The sequence below is a fragment of the Gasterosteus aculeatus genome, chromosome 20 (genome assembly GCF_964276395.1).
Source record: "Gasterosteus aculeatus chromosome 20, fGasAcu3.hap1.1, whole genome shotgun sequence".
In the NCBI taxonomy this organism is placed as follows: domain Eukaryota; kingdom Metazoa; phylum Chordata; class Actinopteri; order Perciformes; family Gasterosteidae; genus Gasterosteus; species Gasterosteus aculeatus.
This window is the reverse complement of record NC_135707.1, coordinates 4028270-4040916: the sequence shown is the minus strand read 5'-3', so window position 1 is coordinate 4040916 and position 12647 is coordinate 4028270. Positions and strand designations below refer to the sequence as shown.

General features: G+C 49.2%; 1 protein-coding gene across 1 annotated transcript; it reads right to left on the bottom strand.

The window, feature by feature from the left end:
• Nucleotides 1-6517: 6517 nt before the first annotated feature.
• Nucleotides 6518-12293, bottom strand: mex3a (mex-3 RNA binding family member A). Its single transcript, XM_040166068.2, has 2 exons — nt 11643-12293; nt 6518-8380 (listed from the first exon to the last, which is right to left on the bottom strand). Exons 1-2 carry the CDS (start codon nt 12067-12069, stop codon nt 7221-7223), a joined length of 1587 nt encoding a protein of 528 aa, XP_040022002.2. The 5' UTR covers nt 12070-12293; the 3' UTR covers nt 6518-7220.
• Between the last annotated feature and the right edge of the window lie 354 nt (nt 12294-12647).

Below are 12647 nucleotides of genomic sequence, written 5' to 3'. Positions count from 1 at the left end.
CTACCAAAGACAAACTGTCAGACTGTATTGACCCCCTCTGGAAGAGGTCGCGAGCTTCACCAGCGAGCGCCACTTCAGTCCCCGTCCTTTTTACGCCACCGCTGTGGTGCTCTTTATGTTTTTTTGTCTTTTCATTGCAGAACTGAGAATGGCGAGTTAATTCGTGTGAGGCGGGGGACTGTCTCTAATCGATTAAACAGCAAACTTAGAATACAGAAATCCAACTTTTGATGTGGGGACTGAAATGGGCTCTTTTTTCTATTTTTATCTGGCTCCAAACTCCTGTTTGACTTTTCCAAAGGGACTCCCAACTATGAAAATCTACAGAGGAGAAACGGCCCAAGTGCCCCGACGCCACAGGACGCCGACGGGCCCCGCGCCGCTCCTCCTGACTAAGTGACCATACAACATACATGCAAGCTAGTACGGTAATGAACCTGTTTTGTGTATATGTGAGTGTCTAGTTACAAGATCTACGACACAGCGCGCCGCCGTCCTCTCCGAGGTGCTTCCACTCCGTTTTCTCGTTTTTCTTTTTTTTCGCAAACTTCGCCCAAGTGACACACGGGGGGGTGGGAAGTCTCTCAAAGGCTTCCGGTAAGCTGATTACGCTCTCGCTGCTGATCACAAACAGTCGGAGTAGAGGGTGTAGAAAACGTATGAATGAAAGTGTGTACAAGTTGTGTGCGGGGGGGGGGCCCTCATTTGGCGAGAAGGGGAGGGGGTGGTGTGTGCGGGGGGAAGGGGGGGGCGTGGCTGCTTCGTTCACTCCAAGCAGTCGTAACATGTTTTCATAGGTTTTGATAAGTAAAAGCGAGTTTAGATTACAGAGGAAATGAGTTATGCGTTTCAGTCAGTAACATGGGGTTAGTTGAAGGGGGTGGGGAGTTCGGGGGGGTTACAGCAAGCAGCACTGTACAAAGAATGCTGATGCAGGAAAAATATATATAATTGAGGCACAAAATTGATGCTCTGTGACTAAAATATATCCAAATTCTAAAAAATATTATATTATTTTCTGTAATTATTCCATTGTGAATGCACTGGTGTTAAAGTCGTGCACGCCTGAAGTTAAAATTTCAGCCACGGGGGACTCCCTCCGTTTACGTCACGTAGCACCAGGTGCACGGAGGAGTCGAGCGCCCACAACTTTCATAAATAAAACTTCTAAACTCCTTTTCTCATTTTTGCTTATTAGTAGAAACCTCCCTGTGTTTAGAAATATATTAACTTCTTGTCATTTTAATTAAAAAACAAAATGTCTCGAGGTTACTCATAAATATGTTGCTTCATTTTTTTTTTTTTTACTTTTCATAAATAACATCCAGATACTGACTTTTTTTCCTCTGCTTTCTATGAAATAATAACCCATGTTAGCAAAATAGATTTGAGAAACTGTATGTTTTTTTAAATTTTTTTTTATTCATTTTAAGGTACTTTCTATAAATGTATGTGGAAGAACTCAAATATAGTCTACGTTGAAAACCGCCGCAAAGTCTTTCCAAAAAACAAACAAAAAATTAAAGCTCACTTGTAAATTGACAAAACAATCAGCATAAGGAGTGCATTGAGTCGAGTGGTCGGGTTTTTTTTTTTTTTGCTTTTTTTTTTTTTTACATTCAAATGCATTTCTTCCTCAATGTGGATTTCGACAGGTTGGTACAATTGCTTAAGTGCATCCATTGAAAATAAGGATTTCCTATCACTCCTCAGAGGGGATTCCACATAAATGCATAAAGACCTTTTCATATCAAGAGAAGAAAAACATCAACAGTTTCTACCATTACTATAATAGTAAGCTTAATACAATATTGTAAATAATACTAACAAGAACTTAATGAATCAGATGTCTGAGTCACCCTCACCCCCCTTCCGCTGCTCCACTCAAAACGGGTTTCATACTGGGTGAGTTGGGACAAATGAAACTTACACCGTATCATATTCTTAAGAATCATAATTAAACTTTATGTATCACTTAGTCAAACTACACGGTAAATATATGATTTTAAACCTATGTTGACTTTAAGGTCTTAAAGCTTTTTATAAACTTCAGGTTTAGGCTGACGAATAATTTAAGCGATCTTAACTTTTTTTCTGATAAATCTTACCTACTGTACTATATTTGAGTAGCATGCAGTTAAACTTCAGGATACAGTCAGCGGCTCCTTCAAACAATAATTACTGAAAAACAGTGTTGTTTCTGTTCGCCTTGTTTGCAGTGTGCGTTCACTCCAAAGGGCCTCAGAATATTAGGAATATTTCACTGGCTTGTCATTGTCAACACAATTACTTCTCAGCCTACTTTTTCTTTTATATCACATCACGTGGGAAGTCCCTTTTTAGCTGGACTCCTCCAGATCGGCGGAGCTGTTCTCCCGTCAACCTAAACATGACAATAGCAACAACCAAAAAAAAAAAGGACGCCTCAAAGGACCGCGTAAGTGCCAGGATGTGCTTTGAGCTGATCTCTTTGGGGAGAAGTAAGTCTGTTGCCGGCGCCTCCGTAGTATTAAACTAATCTTACAACACTGAAACATGATATGCCGTCATTCCACAGACATCGATCGCGTGGCCTCTGAGACTTTTGGGTAAACTCTAAACCAAGTTGATTTTTTTTCTATGCTAGAATAAAACTAACTCAAGTGATAAGTCCTCTCCTTGTGTTTTGTTCTTTGGCTACATCTGACCTTTTTTTTTTTTTTCTTCCTCTTAAAAACAATACAGATAGAAAGAAAAGCTGGTGCAAATCAAGTATAAAATAGAGCCGTGAATCCCGAAAAAACGCGCCGTCAAGCCAAGGTGAGACTTCTTTCGATATGCTTAGCTCCACCAACAGCGGTGAGGCTAGTCAAAGCTCTTCCATGGGGGTGCAGTGCCCCCCCCCCCCCCCCTCTCCACCAGACAAACAGCCTTCAGGACACTGTTCAAGTCCCTGAAATTTGCATTTCAATCCGTTCAGTTTGTTCGTGACCCACCCTGTGATCTGATTGATAGTCAACGTAAATAAAACATAAGAAGCAATCCAATGATTTAAGACCCTGATGAACACAACAAGAACAAATACTTATCCTGAAACCGTTACAAAGTCATTATATTTCCGGTTGTTGTTGTTTTTTTTGTTTTTTTTACACTGGCGTGAATCCGTAATGGATTTTAAGCAAATATAAGACACAAACGCCCTGGTATCCTAATAATCAAGGTCAATTGCGGAATAGAATATTTTTTAGAGAACTGACTAAGCAGACTCCTCTGTTTATTGTCCCAGTATAGTCCTATTATTGCTTTTCATCCTAATATACATAGAAACAGATTTATTCATTTGGGCTTATTACACGTACTATTCATTCCAGTTTTCTTTTGAGATTCGTCTTATACATCAGCGGCTTCATAAAGGATATTCATTATTACAGTTTAAAGTAGTGTCTGCTTAATTCCTTATCTATATATTTGGATGGAATACTAAGTTAATCAGTTTAAATAATATTTCTTAAACTTAAGGATCCATCTATTATACTATTATAGTCAAAAAGCTGATGGGACGTATATATAAAAGATTTACTTTTAAAAAACGTAGAGACAGTTTGAATTCCTGCTAAAACGCTGACGATGAAACCCCCGGCTTGTAAAAATAATCAAAACCTCACTTTAAGCGCGGCCTTTGTCTGGATGTTGATAACCGATACACATACTGTATTTACATAGATGCTTTCCCATAAAGTACAATACTCATTAACCTACACGGCGTCTAAAAGGGGAGAATCTCCAAAAAACCCTCTCTTCATTAAAACCAGTGCAAAACTCAACCAAGTCACCAGCATGGACCAAATGGACGAGAGGTCTCCCAAATTACCACTAGTACCACTTCAGTATTAAGAATAACAAGAACCACCATAATAGAAAAAAAATGATAGGGAATCCTTATGTGCATGTCTTTCAAAAATCTATGAAAAGTATTCCACCATCAGTGGTCGGTTTGGTATTAATCAGATGTTCTGTAGTAAGGTGCTTTACTCTGTAGTTTTAGTCTGTAGTGTCTTGAGAGCCTAATTTCCTGAATCCCTCCAATCCCCACCAGAGCAGTTTGAGTCACATTCTTTTCTCCAAAAATAAGTATTTCAAAAGTTGTTTTTTTTGTGGGGGGGGGAAGCGTCGGCGGGGGGTCGCTATCAAAGGCCAGAGTTGCTACCTTGTATGCCAAAGCAATGTCAATATTTGAATACAAAATATTAAGGCAGGAAAAAAAAGAAAAGAAATACTAAGAGCAGTGTCCCGCTGCCTTGAGTCTGACAATGAAAGCTTCGGCCAAACCGCTGTGCAAGTTCTCCGTCCATCAAAACCAAACCACTCTTCGCGAGACTCTTGTTTGTTTGCATGTGCGCTGCTTCCCACCGGCGGTCCAGGCGCAGCGCGAGGGGCTTCTTGTGTTGTGTTTGTGGTTTAAAAAAAAAAGTGTGGTTATAAAAAGTAAAGAGAATAGAGAGGGGCCTTTGAGTCACGGAAGACAAGAGTTTGCAACTGCTAAATGTTTAGTTTGAGACAGAAGCCGAGTACCACTGCCCCCCCGTGCCCCCCCCCCCCCCCTCCGCTGACACCATGCATGACCTACAGGATCAATACAAGTTCCAGACCTGCACCGCTTCTACCTTCTTTCTTTCGTTTTGGAAGCATACTCGCTTTCTTATAGCCAAACCCCCCCCCCCCCTCTCCCCTCCTTCCTCTCCTCCTATCATTCAACAGCCCTAATCCCTACCCCCATCCGCTCTCCTCTAGGCCTCAGAAATCCCCAGGCTGGGGCTGAGGCAGACGCAGAGGGTGTGTAATTTGATTCAGCATGAGTGCTGGTTAAATGGGGCGTTTCCTCTGCTTTCCTGTCAATTACAATTGTTTGATTTCATTCTGGAAGATCCAGGCGGAGGGAGGTGGGTTGAGAGGGGGTGGTGGGTGGGGGGTGGAGGGGGAATTGGCCGAAGCCCTGGTGTCCATAGTGAAGGGGGCAGCTGTAGGATGTCCCATACAGTAGCGGTACTGCCACACAAACGGATACCCCCCCCTCCCATCCGTCCAAATGTCGGGGGGTGGAGGGAGAGTCGGTGCTGCACCTGGTGTGACGGCATCAGGATTTCCTTTCTTCGGTTGGTGAGCGTTTTTCAGAATTTGGGACGGCTGTGCAGCCAATGTAACGTTGAAAGCAGGTAAGGGGGGAATCCCCTGATAGCTGCAGCCCCCCCCTCTATACACCCCCCCCCCCCCCCCCGCACGCCCCTCCTCATTTCACAGCCGCTGCCAATTCAGCCAGCGTCTTTACAATTTTGTGTGCGTGTGAGTGTGTGTCTTGGGACAAAAGAGGCCCCGTCTCCCCAGCAGGGATGGCTCGGAGCCGCGGCAAAGGAGGAGGGGAGGGGAGGGGCAAGAGGTGCTGGAAGGAGGGGGAGGGGAAACTGAAGAGAGGGGGGGGGGGGGCTCCCCATTCACCCAGCTGCATCCAGACCATCCAGCCTCAAACCGGGCCTGTAACAGTCTGGGCGGGGCGGTGGAGGGGGCTCGCCGCGGGACCCCGTCTTATGCCCCACACGGTCCGCACCTGGACCGACCCATTTGCCTAATTGTCAATGAGCGGATCCGGGCCGTGTCCGGGCGCTCTGCGGCCCACGCCCCGCCACCGGGGGCCCGGACAATACGCCCCCGCTCGGAGAGAGGCCTTCAGAAAAGAAAAGGGGAAAAAAAAACAAAAAAGAAAGCAAGCGATCAAACTGTAAGCAGGGCGACTCCCCAAAGAAAAGAGAATGAAAAGGGGGCTGAGCGAGACCTCGGACTCGGGGTCACGGCTACAGTGCGCCACAAAACACCTGCTCCTGTACGGCTTTGCTAATCACAGGGGGAGGCAGCTGCCCCCCCCCTCCCTCCCTTGCAGCTCACGCATAATGCCGTTGTGGGGGACGTGGAGAAAGGATTACTCATTTGGGACTCTGTATTCTACAGTGTAGACTATTTCAAATATCGATAGCCTGCTGATGATTCTGGTGTGGGGGGGGGGGGGACACTGTGCAGTCGTACCCGGCTTCTGTCCGCTTCGTCTACGGCGCACGCCCACGGCGAGACGCTCTGAACGGGCCCCTCATTGTTTCGGGCGACAGCGGGCAAATGACCACACGGGACAACAAAAGCGCGGTTTAGGTGGTTTTGAAACGAGTCCATCGGGGGAGACGGATATCGAGGAAGAAGCCAACTGGGCCGACTCCAAGGCTTTTCGGCCTCACAAATTAAATCGGTGCTTTAAGCCAACCGGGGGAACCGCACGCTTTTCAAGTGCCGCGACGAGCGAGTGTCACCGAATCCTTTCAGCGAGGCTGCACTGGCCGAGGTGTAATCAATGGCTACAGGAAGGACTTTCCTCCGTCCGTGTGAATGATGACAGGAATAAAATGTACCTGATTACTGTTAATAATGTCCTACTCCTTTTGAGCATCAATCCTGTTTATAAGACTTTAAGGTATAAGAATGAAATATGGGGGGGGTCTTTTGTATTGTTGTAGTTTTGTATTACATGGCTTTGACTCGGACCAGTTTATTCACATTTTCATTTAGCTAAAATGGATATCTATGTTGGACCAATTAAATCAAGCAACAATCACAGTAAAACTGAAAGGGCGGAATTCGCCTTCACGTCAGCTCCCGAAATATTAACGTATGATTGAAAATCCTATTTTAGACCAAGATGATTGTAAGGTGCAATGACAAGTCTACGTTTGTTTTTCTCTCTCTTTCTAATAACAACATTGACTCTCTGGGTCGGTCAGGTGCAGATTGGTTATCTCGACAATCATCTTCTTCCTTCCATATAAACCCACTTCATGGTAAAATAAAAAATTTGAATAATAAAATGTTCACATTACTGTCTACCTCTTCCTACTCTGTGATCCATGAATGAAAAACAGCAGCAGTCCAAAAACTGAAAACGCAAGGTACTATACTTCTCTTATAAACAAAACTTTTATAAAATATATATGCATATATATATAAAAGAAAAACTTAAAAATATTTCTTATACTTTTTAGTAAAGCAAGCAGTGCCGTCTAAAATATCTGCTTGGTTGTTTGTAAATTTTCTGGAAAAAAGAAAAGGAAAAAAAAAGTATATTATAATAATAATCATAATAACAGTAAATAATTATTGAACAAACACTGACAAAACTAAAAATGGTTAAAAACGGATGTGGTTCCTTAAGAGAATATTCGGATGGCCTGTGTGACCTGGGTGTGGCACACTGGGCACTCCGGGTGGTTGAGCTCACAGATTCGGATGGCGCACTCCATGCAGAAGAGGTTGTGGCCACAGGGCACCAAGGCAGCCGTCACTTTGCTCTCGAAGCAGGTCATGCAGTCCCGCACGGTGATCGGCGGCGAGCCCGGCACCGGCAGGCGGCCCGGGAAGACCTCGCCGGCCGAGGTGGGCTCGCTGTGGGCGCGGCGGGCCTGGGCGTGAGGTGAGCCGGACACGGACACGATGCTGGTGACGGTCGAGTTGTTGTTGTTGTTGCTTAAGCCTCCGCAGGACTCGGGTAAGCCCGGGGAGAGTCTGGTCAGGGGGAGCGGGAGGCCTCCGAAGCTCTTGGACCGCTGCTGGGCGTAGAAGGCCACTTGTTTGGGGTAGTCGGGGTCGCCCCAGCTCTGGGTGCCCTCCGATCCGAAATAGGAACACGGCTTCTCCCCGGAGCTGGAGAAGTTGCTCTTGCTGTAGATTCCCCCTCCCTCGCCTCCCCCTCCTCCTCCCACCATGGCATCTGAGAAGTTCTGGCGGTAGCTGCTGGTGAGGGGCTTGCGCTGGCCCCCCTGCAGCCCCCACACCTGCTGTAGCCGGCTCTCCAGCCCCCCGCCGCCGCCGCTGCCCGGCGGGCTGCTTCCGCCGTTGGGCCCCATGCAGTCGTTCTCGTTGTTGTGGTCGTGAAGGCCCCCCGTTCGGAAGGCGATGTGCGCCTCGATCTCCTCGCGGGCCCTCTCGGCGTTGCTCGGCGACCCCGTGATCTCGAAGACGGGGTCGCGGTCTCGACTCGGGGTGACGATGTAGGTGCAGGTCTGCTGCTGGATGCGTTTGATGGTGGAGCCCTTGGGCCCCACCACCAGCCCCACGACGCGGTATGGCACTCTCACCTGAATGGTGGTCTGACCCGGCAACGGCGTGGGCGGGGATCCGCTAAAGGACACGCCCAGCTTGTTGCGGGACGCCCGGAGCATGGAGAAGTGCTCCGCGGCGGAGATGATTTCACGGCGAGCCAGCGCAACGTCCTCCTTCCGGCCGGTGATCAAGAACACGGGCTCCTCTCCTCTCACGGGGGTTTTGATGTACGTGTTGGTCTTGGCCCGCAGGGCTTTGATCTTGCAACCTGCGGAGACAACAAAACAGTTTAACGTGATACATCACATCACGAATCGAGTGGAACGGTGGGAACACACTTTCCCGCCGACCGGAGCAAAGAGAAACCCTCAGAATTCTGATCTACTCATCGTTTAGGACCAGTTTAACGTGCAGGTTTTTACTGGAAAAGGACACGCCGAGTTACTGCCATGATTTATGAGGTTTACAGCACTCAAGCATCCAGAGCACTTATTTGCTGGTTCTAAATCAGACACACTTCTCACAAAGCGGTACATGGGAGTTGCAGACGTTTTAACCAGCATCAGACTGTTGAGCTGTACGCATCGCAGCAGATGCACCGCTTGACCTCCCCTTGAACTGACGAGACAATACAGTCAGCCCACATGCGCGTTGTTCCTGGGACATTTCCTGCTGTACATCTGCCATGTTTCTGATCAGAGGGCCATAGTTTGCTCCGTTAAGTGCTTTTAGGGCCGAGGCTAAATGTGAAATAGTGCAGTTATTTCACGACAAATTACCTGACGGCGTAATGGGACCGAACCGTGCGTACGGTAAATCTGGAATTCTTTTGGCGGATTGTCGGGTACGTTTGAGGTCACGAGCGAACGCGGTAAGACTCCTGTTTATATTACACTCCGTGAAGAATGCATCGGGCATCACTCGGGGCAGTTTTTATTCACATTCACACTTATTTTTATTTATTGCCGGCTTAAATGGGCCCTGTCTCTCTGGTGGACAATCGAGGACGGCCGTCCACTCCCTGGACAAAGCTGAGCTTGTCTTGCCAGACTCCAGGTGCCCCGGATCACACGGCACGTCATCGCATTACTCCTCTGAAAAAAAAAACCCACAGCAGCAGCCCTCAAAAACGTTCCAAGACACCCCCCCCCCCCCCAAGTTAAAGAGACGAATGTCGCTCTAATGGCACTAAATAGGCCCACTTTGCGCAGGAACACTGACTCCTCGGGGACCAGAGGCACGGACGGAAGGATACGGATGCGCCGAGGGTTCAGTACCGCTCATATCCCAAAGATCTAAAAATCCCCTTTGTGGCCACTGCCTTGCATTCGGCTAATAGACTTGTTATTGCCACGTGGGGTCAAACGGGGCATCGCGGAGTTCCTTTCCTCAAACTACGCGGCACCGTTTTAATTAGTCCAAACCAACGCCTCAATTAAGGAATTGTCTGAAAACAAATAGGGGAAGATTAATTAACCGCAGCTTGATATTAAGGTCACCGGGGACAAATGTATTTCGCAGGCTACTGAACTGTAGGGCGAGAGTGATTGAAAACAAAGCCCCCCCTCGAACTCAGGGGTACAACGGCATCTTTGGGGGAGGGGGGGTAATCACATCCAACCCTTCCTCCGTGGCAGGAAGCTCTGCCTGCCAGAACGCAACCGGGCGGGCTGCGATGAGCTGTGCCGAGGAGAAGGGGGTGTGTGCGTGGCGCCAACAACCAAATCAAATGCAGCTCGTCTAAACCCCCCCCCCCCCGCCCCCTCCCCTCCCATCCCATCCCCCCTCCCTTCCCAACCCCCTAAAAAAAAATCAAGTCAAGGCAAAAAAAGGGCCCCTCTATCTGCACCGGCTTGCTCACCAGATCCACCCCCCGGCTGTCTTTGGTTACCCCATTAAAATTCAAAACTTACACTTCAGAGTAGAGAACGGGAGCCGCGATGGGAGACAAGGGGGCACTTAGCCGCACAAAGTAGATCCACATTATCACAGCAGACGCAGAAGAAAGAGCAGGTGCCGGCGAAAAAAGAGGAAAAAAAAGACGCCATCTGAACCCCGCGTGACGTTATTGCAGACCTGTTTAATTTTCTTTGCGAGGTAAATCTGAATGTGCCGAAGGTGCCTCACCCACCCTGCAGCCTTTGTGCTTCTCCCCCGATTCCCCGTCTCCTGACAGGCCACCATGTGGTATTGAGAGTGTGCAGTGAAGTGGGGCTCATGAGGAGCCCCTTGTGTTCAGCTCCAAGGCGTGACTCCCATTCAGCTTGTAGATGCTATACTGCCTCCGCGTCCCTCGTCTGGTTTTTTGGGGGAGGGGGGGGTCTCCCCTGCAGCCCTTCACTCCGAGGGTCCATCACGACAGTTATTAACGGGGGGGGGGGGGGGGGGTTGATGCTCCGGCTCAACACACAAATGTGGAACTCGGATGGAGTGAAAAAAGGAATTCTGTTGTTTTTTTTCTGTTATTTTTGGGGGGAGACGGTTTGTTTTAAAAAGGGACTCGCACTTCTTGGTGCAACTTCTCGCTGAGTCACCCCTTTAAGGCCATCCCGTGTCCGAGCATCCACACCGCCTCAATGCGCCCCCCTCATCCGACTTTCACACCTTTGTTTGACAGCTGCTGTCATTCAACTTGAGCTCTTTGTTCGGTAATAATTATAATAAAAAAACAACAACAACATCCAACAGTAAGAATAGGGTGTAGAATATGCAACGTGTGTGGAATTGAACTTCCGAGATCTGTTCATTTGATAACAAACACACACACACACACACACACACACACACACACAAGCGGACCACGCTTCCATTGTCCAATTGTGTCACTGGGGCAGTGCGCAACATAAACAACGAGGCAAATACGGGCAGAGACACACACACAAAAAACCCGTCCCCTCTCCCCGCCGTTGACACTTTGAATGTCTCTATCTGGTGGATTCAAAGTGAAAACATTCTCCGCTTCTTTCTCCGGCCGCACGTTGCCTTTTTTTTTTTAACAGTCTGGCGCGTCTCAGACGACAAAGGAAGCAAGTGCTCTCCACGCGGAGCGCGCGCGCGCGTGCGTGCGTGCGTGTGGGCATGTGTGCGCTGACATTGATGGCGTGGATGTAGAATAATTCGCCCAGGAGAGGAGGATGAAAAAAATCACTCACACAGAAAGAAAGAAAGAAATAAACACAAAGCGACTCGTCGCCATGTGACTGAGTGAAATGATGAGACCACGAGAACTTGCTAGCTTGGAGGAGGAAAAAAAAAAGTGGGAGGCTGATGTCTCGGGGGAGTACTAAAAAAAAAAAAAAAAACACGAGCACACACACACACACACACACACACACACACCACTCCCTTTTCTTTGTCAAATAACACCAGGTAACAGTTAGAGAACAAACGGTTAGAGACAAAGCGCACGGGGATCCGCGGCGGGGACAATGCAGCACTGTTAGCGGGATAAAAGCACAAGTTTGAGGGGGTCGGCGGGCGGGCGGGGAGGGGGGGGCGGAGGAGTGATAATATGCAAGCCAGCGGTTTACCTTGTCTCCCCACTATTTCGGCCACATGTTCCGAGCTGGGCACCGGGACGCATTCTGTTATGTTGCAGCCGCGTCCTTTGGTCTCGCTCGAGGAGCCCTCGTACAGGGCGCACAACTTGCTCTTCCCTTGCAGGATCGCCGCGTCCCCGCCGCCGCCGCCCCCGACGTTGTTCGTGTGGTTGTGGTGGTTGTTGTTATTGTTGCTCCGGTCCTGCACTCCTGTTGTCGGGGCTCCGCCGCCGTCCTCGCCTTCCCCGAGCCCGAGCAGAGACAACTGGCCCAGCGCGACCCTGAGGGCACGGGAGTCGTCTTCCTCCTCGTCGGGCGGAACCAGGAGACCTTCGCCTCCGAAACCGGAGCCGGCCAGATCCCCGGCGTAGCCCCCGTTTTTCTCCATGATCCCTGCTAGAACCAGCAGGCTAGGCATGGCTAACAAAAGAGTGTGTGAGACAAAGACAGGGGAAAGAGACTGGAGAAACAGCACCCGTGCCGCCTCCTCCTCCTCCTCCTCCTCCTCCTCGCCCCCTCCTCCTTCCGATTCCCCCCTCTGCGCTAGTCCCTCCCATCGACCGGCCCCCTCTCTCTCTCTATCCGCCAGACTTTTTCAGTACAGTAGTCTCCTCGAGCGCTCCGGGCGAACGGGACACAAGGCCGTCTGCGCGATGGATGGAGGGGGGTGGGGATGGAGGAGGGGGGTGGGTGGGGGCGGTGCGTTGCGTTGCTCCACCCAGTCTGGTTTTACACGGCTCCCACTCCTCGCCGAGACAAAACGAGCCGCCCTCCCCCGTCGCACCATTCCGTCTCGGGTTCCCGAGCCCGTGGCATCTGAAAAAAAAAAAAGAGAGAGAGAGAGAAAAATACCCGAGCTGCCCGGTAGAGAGGAAGAAATGCCTCACCCCCCCCCCCCCCCCCCCCTCTCCCGCCTCCCGCCGCACTGTTACCGCAGACTCGTTCACGGGCGACGTGAGACCCCCCCCCACAAAAAAAAAAAATAGACAACAAACC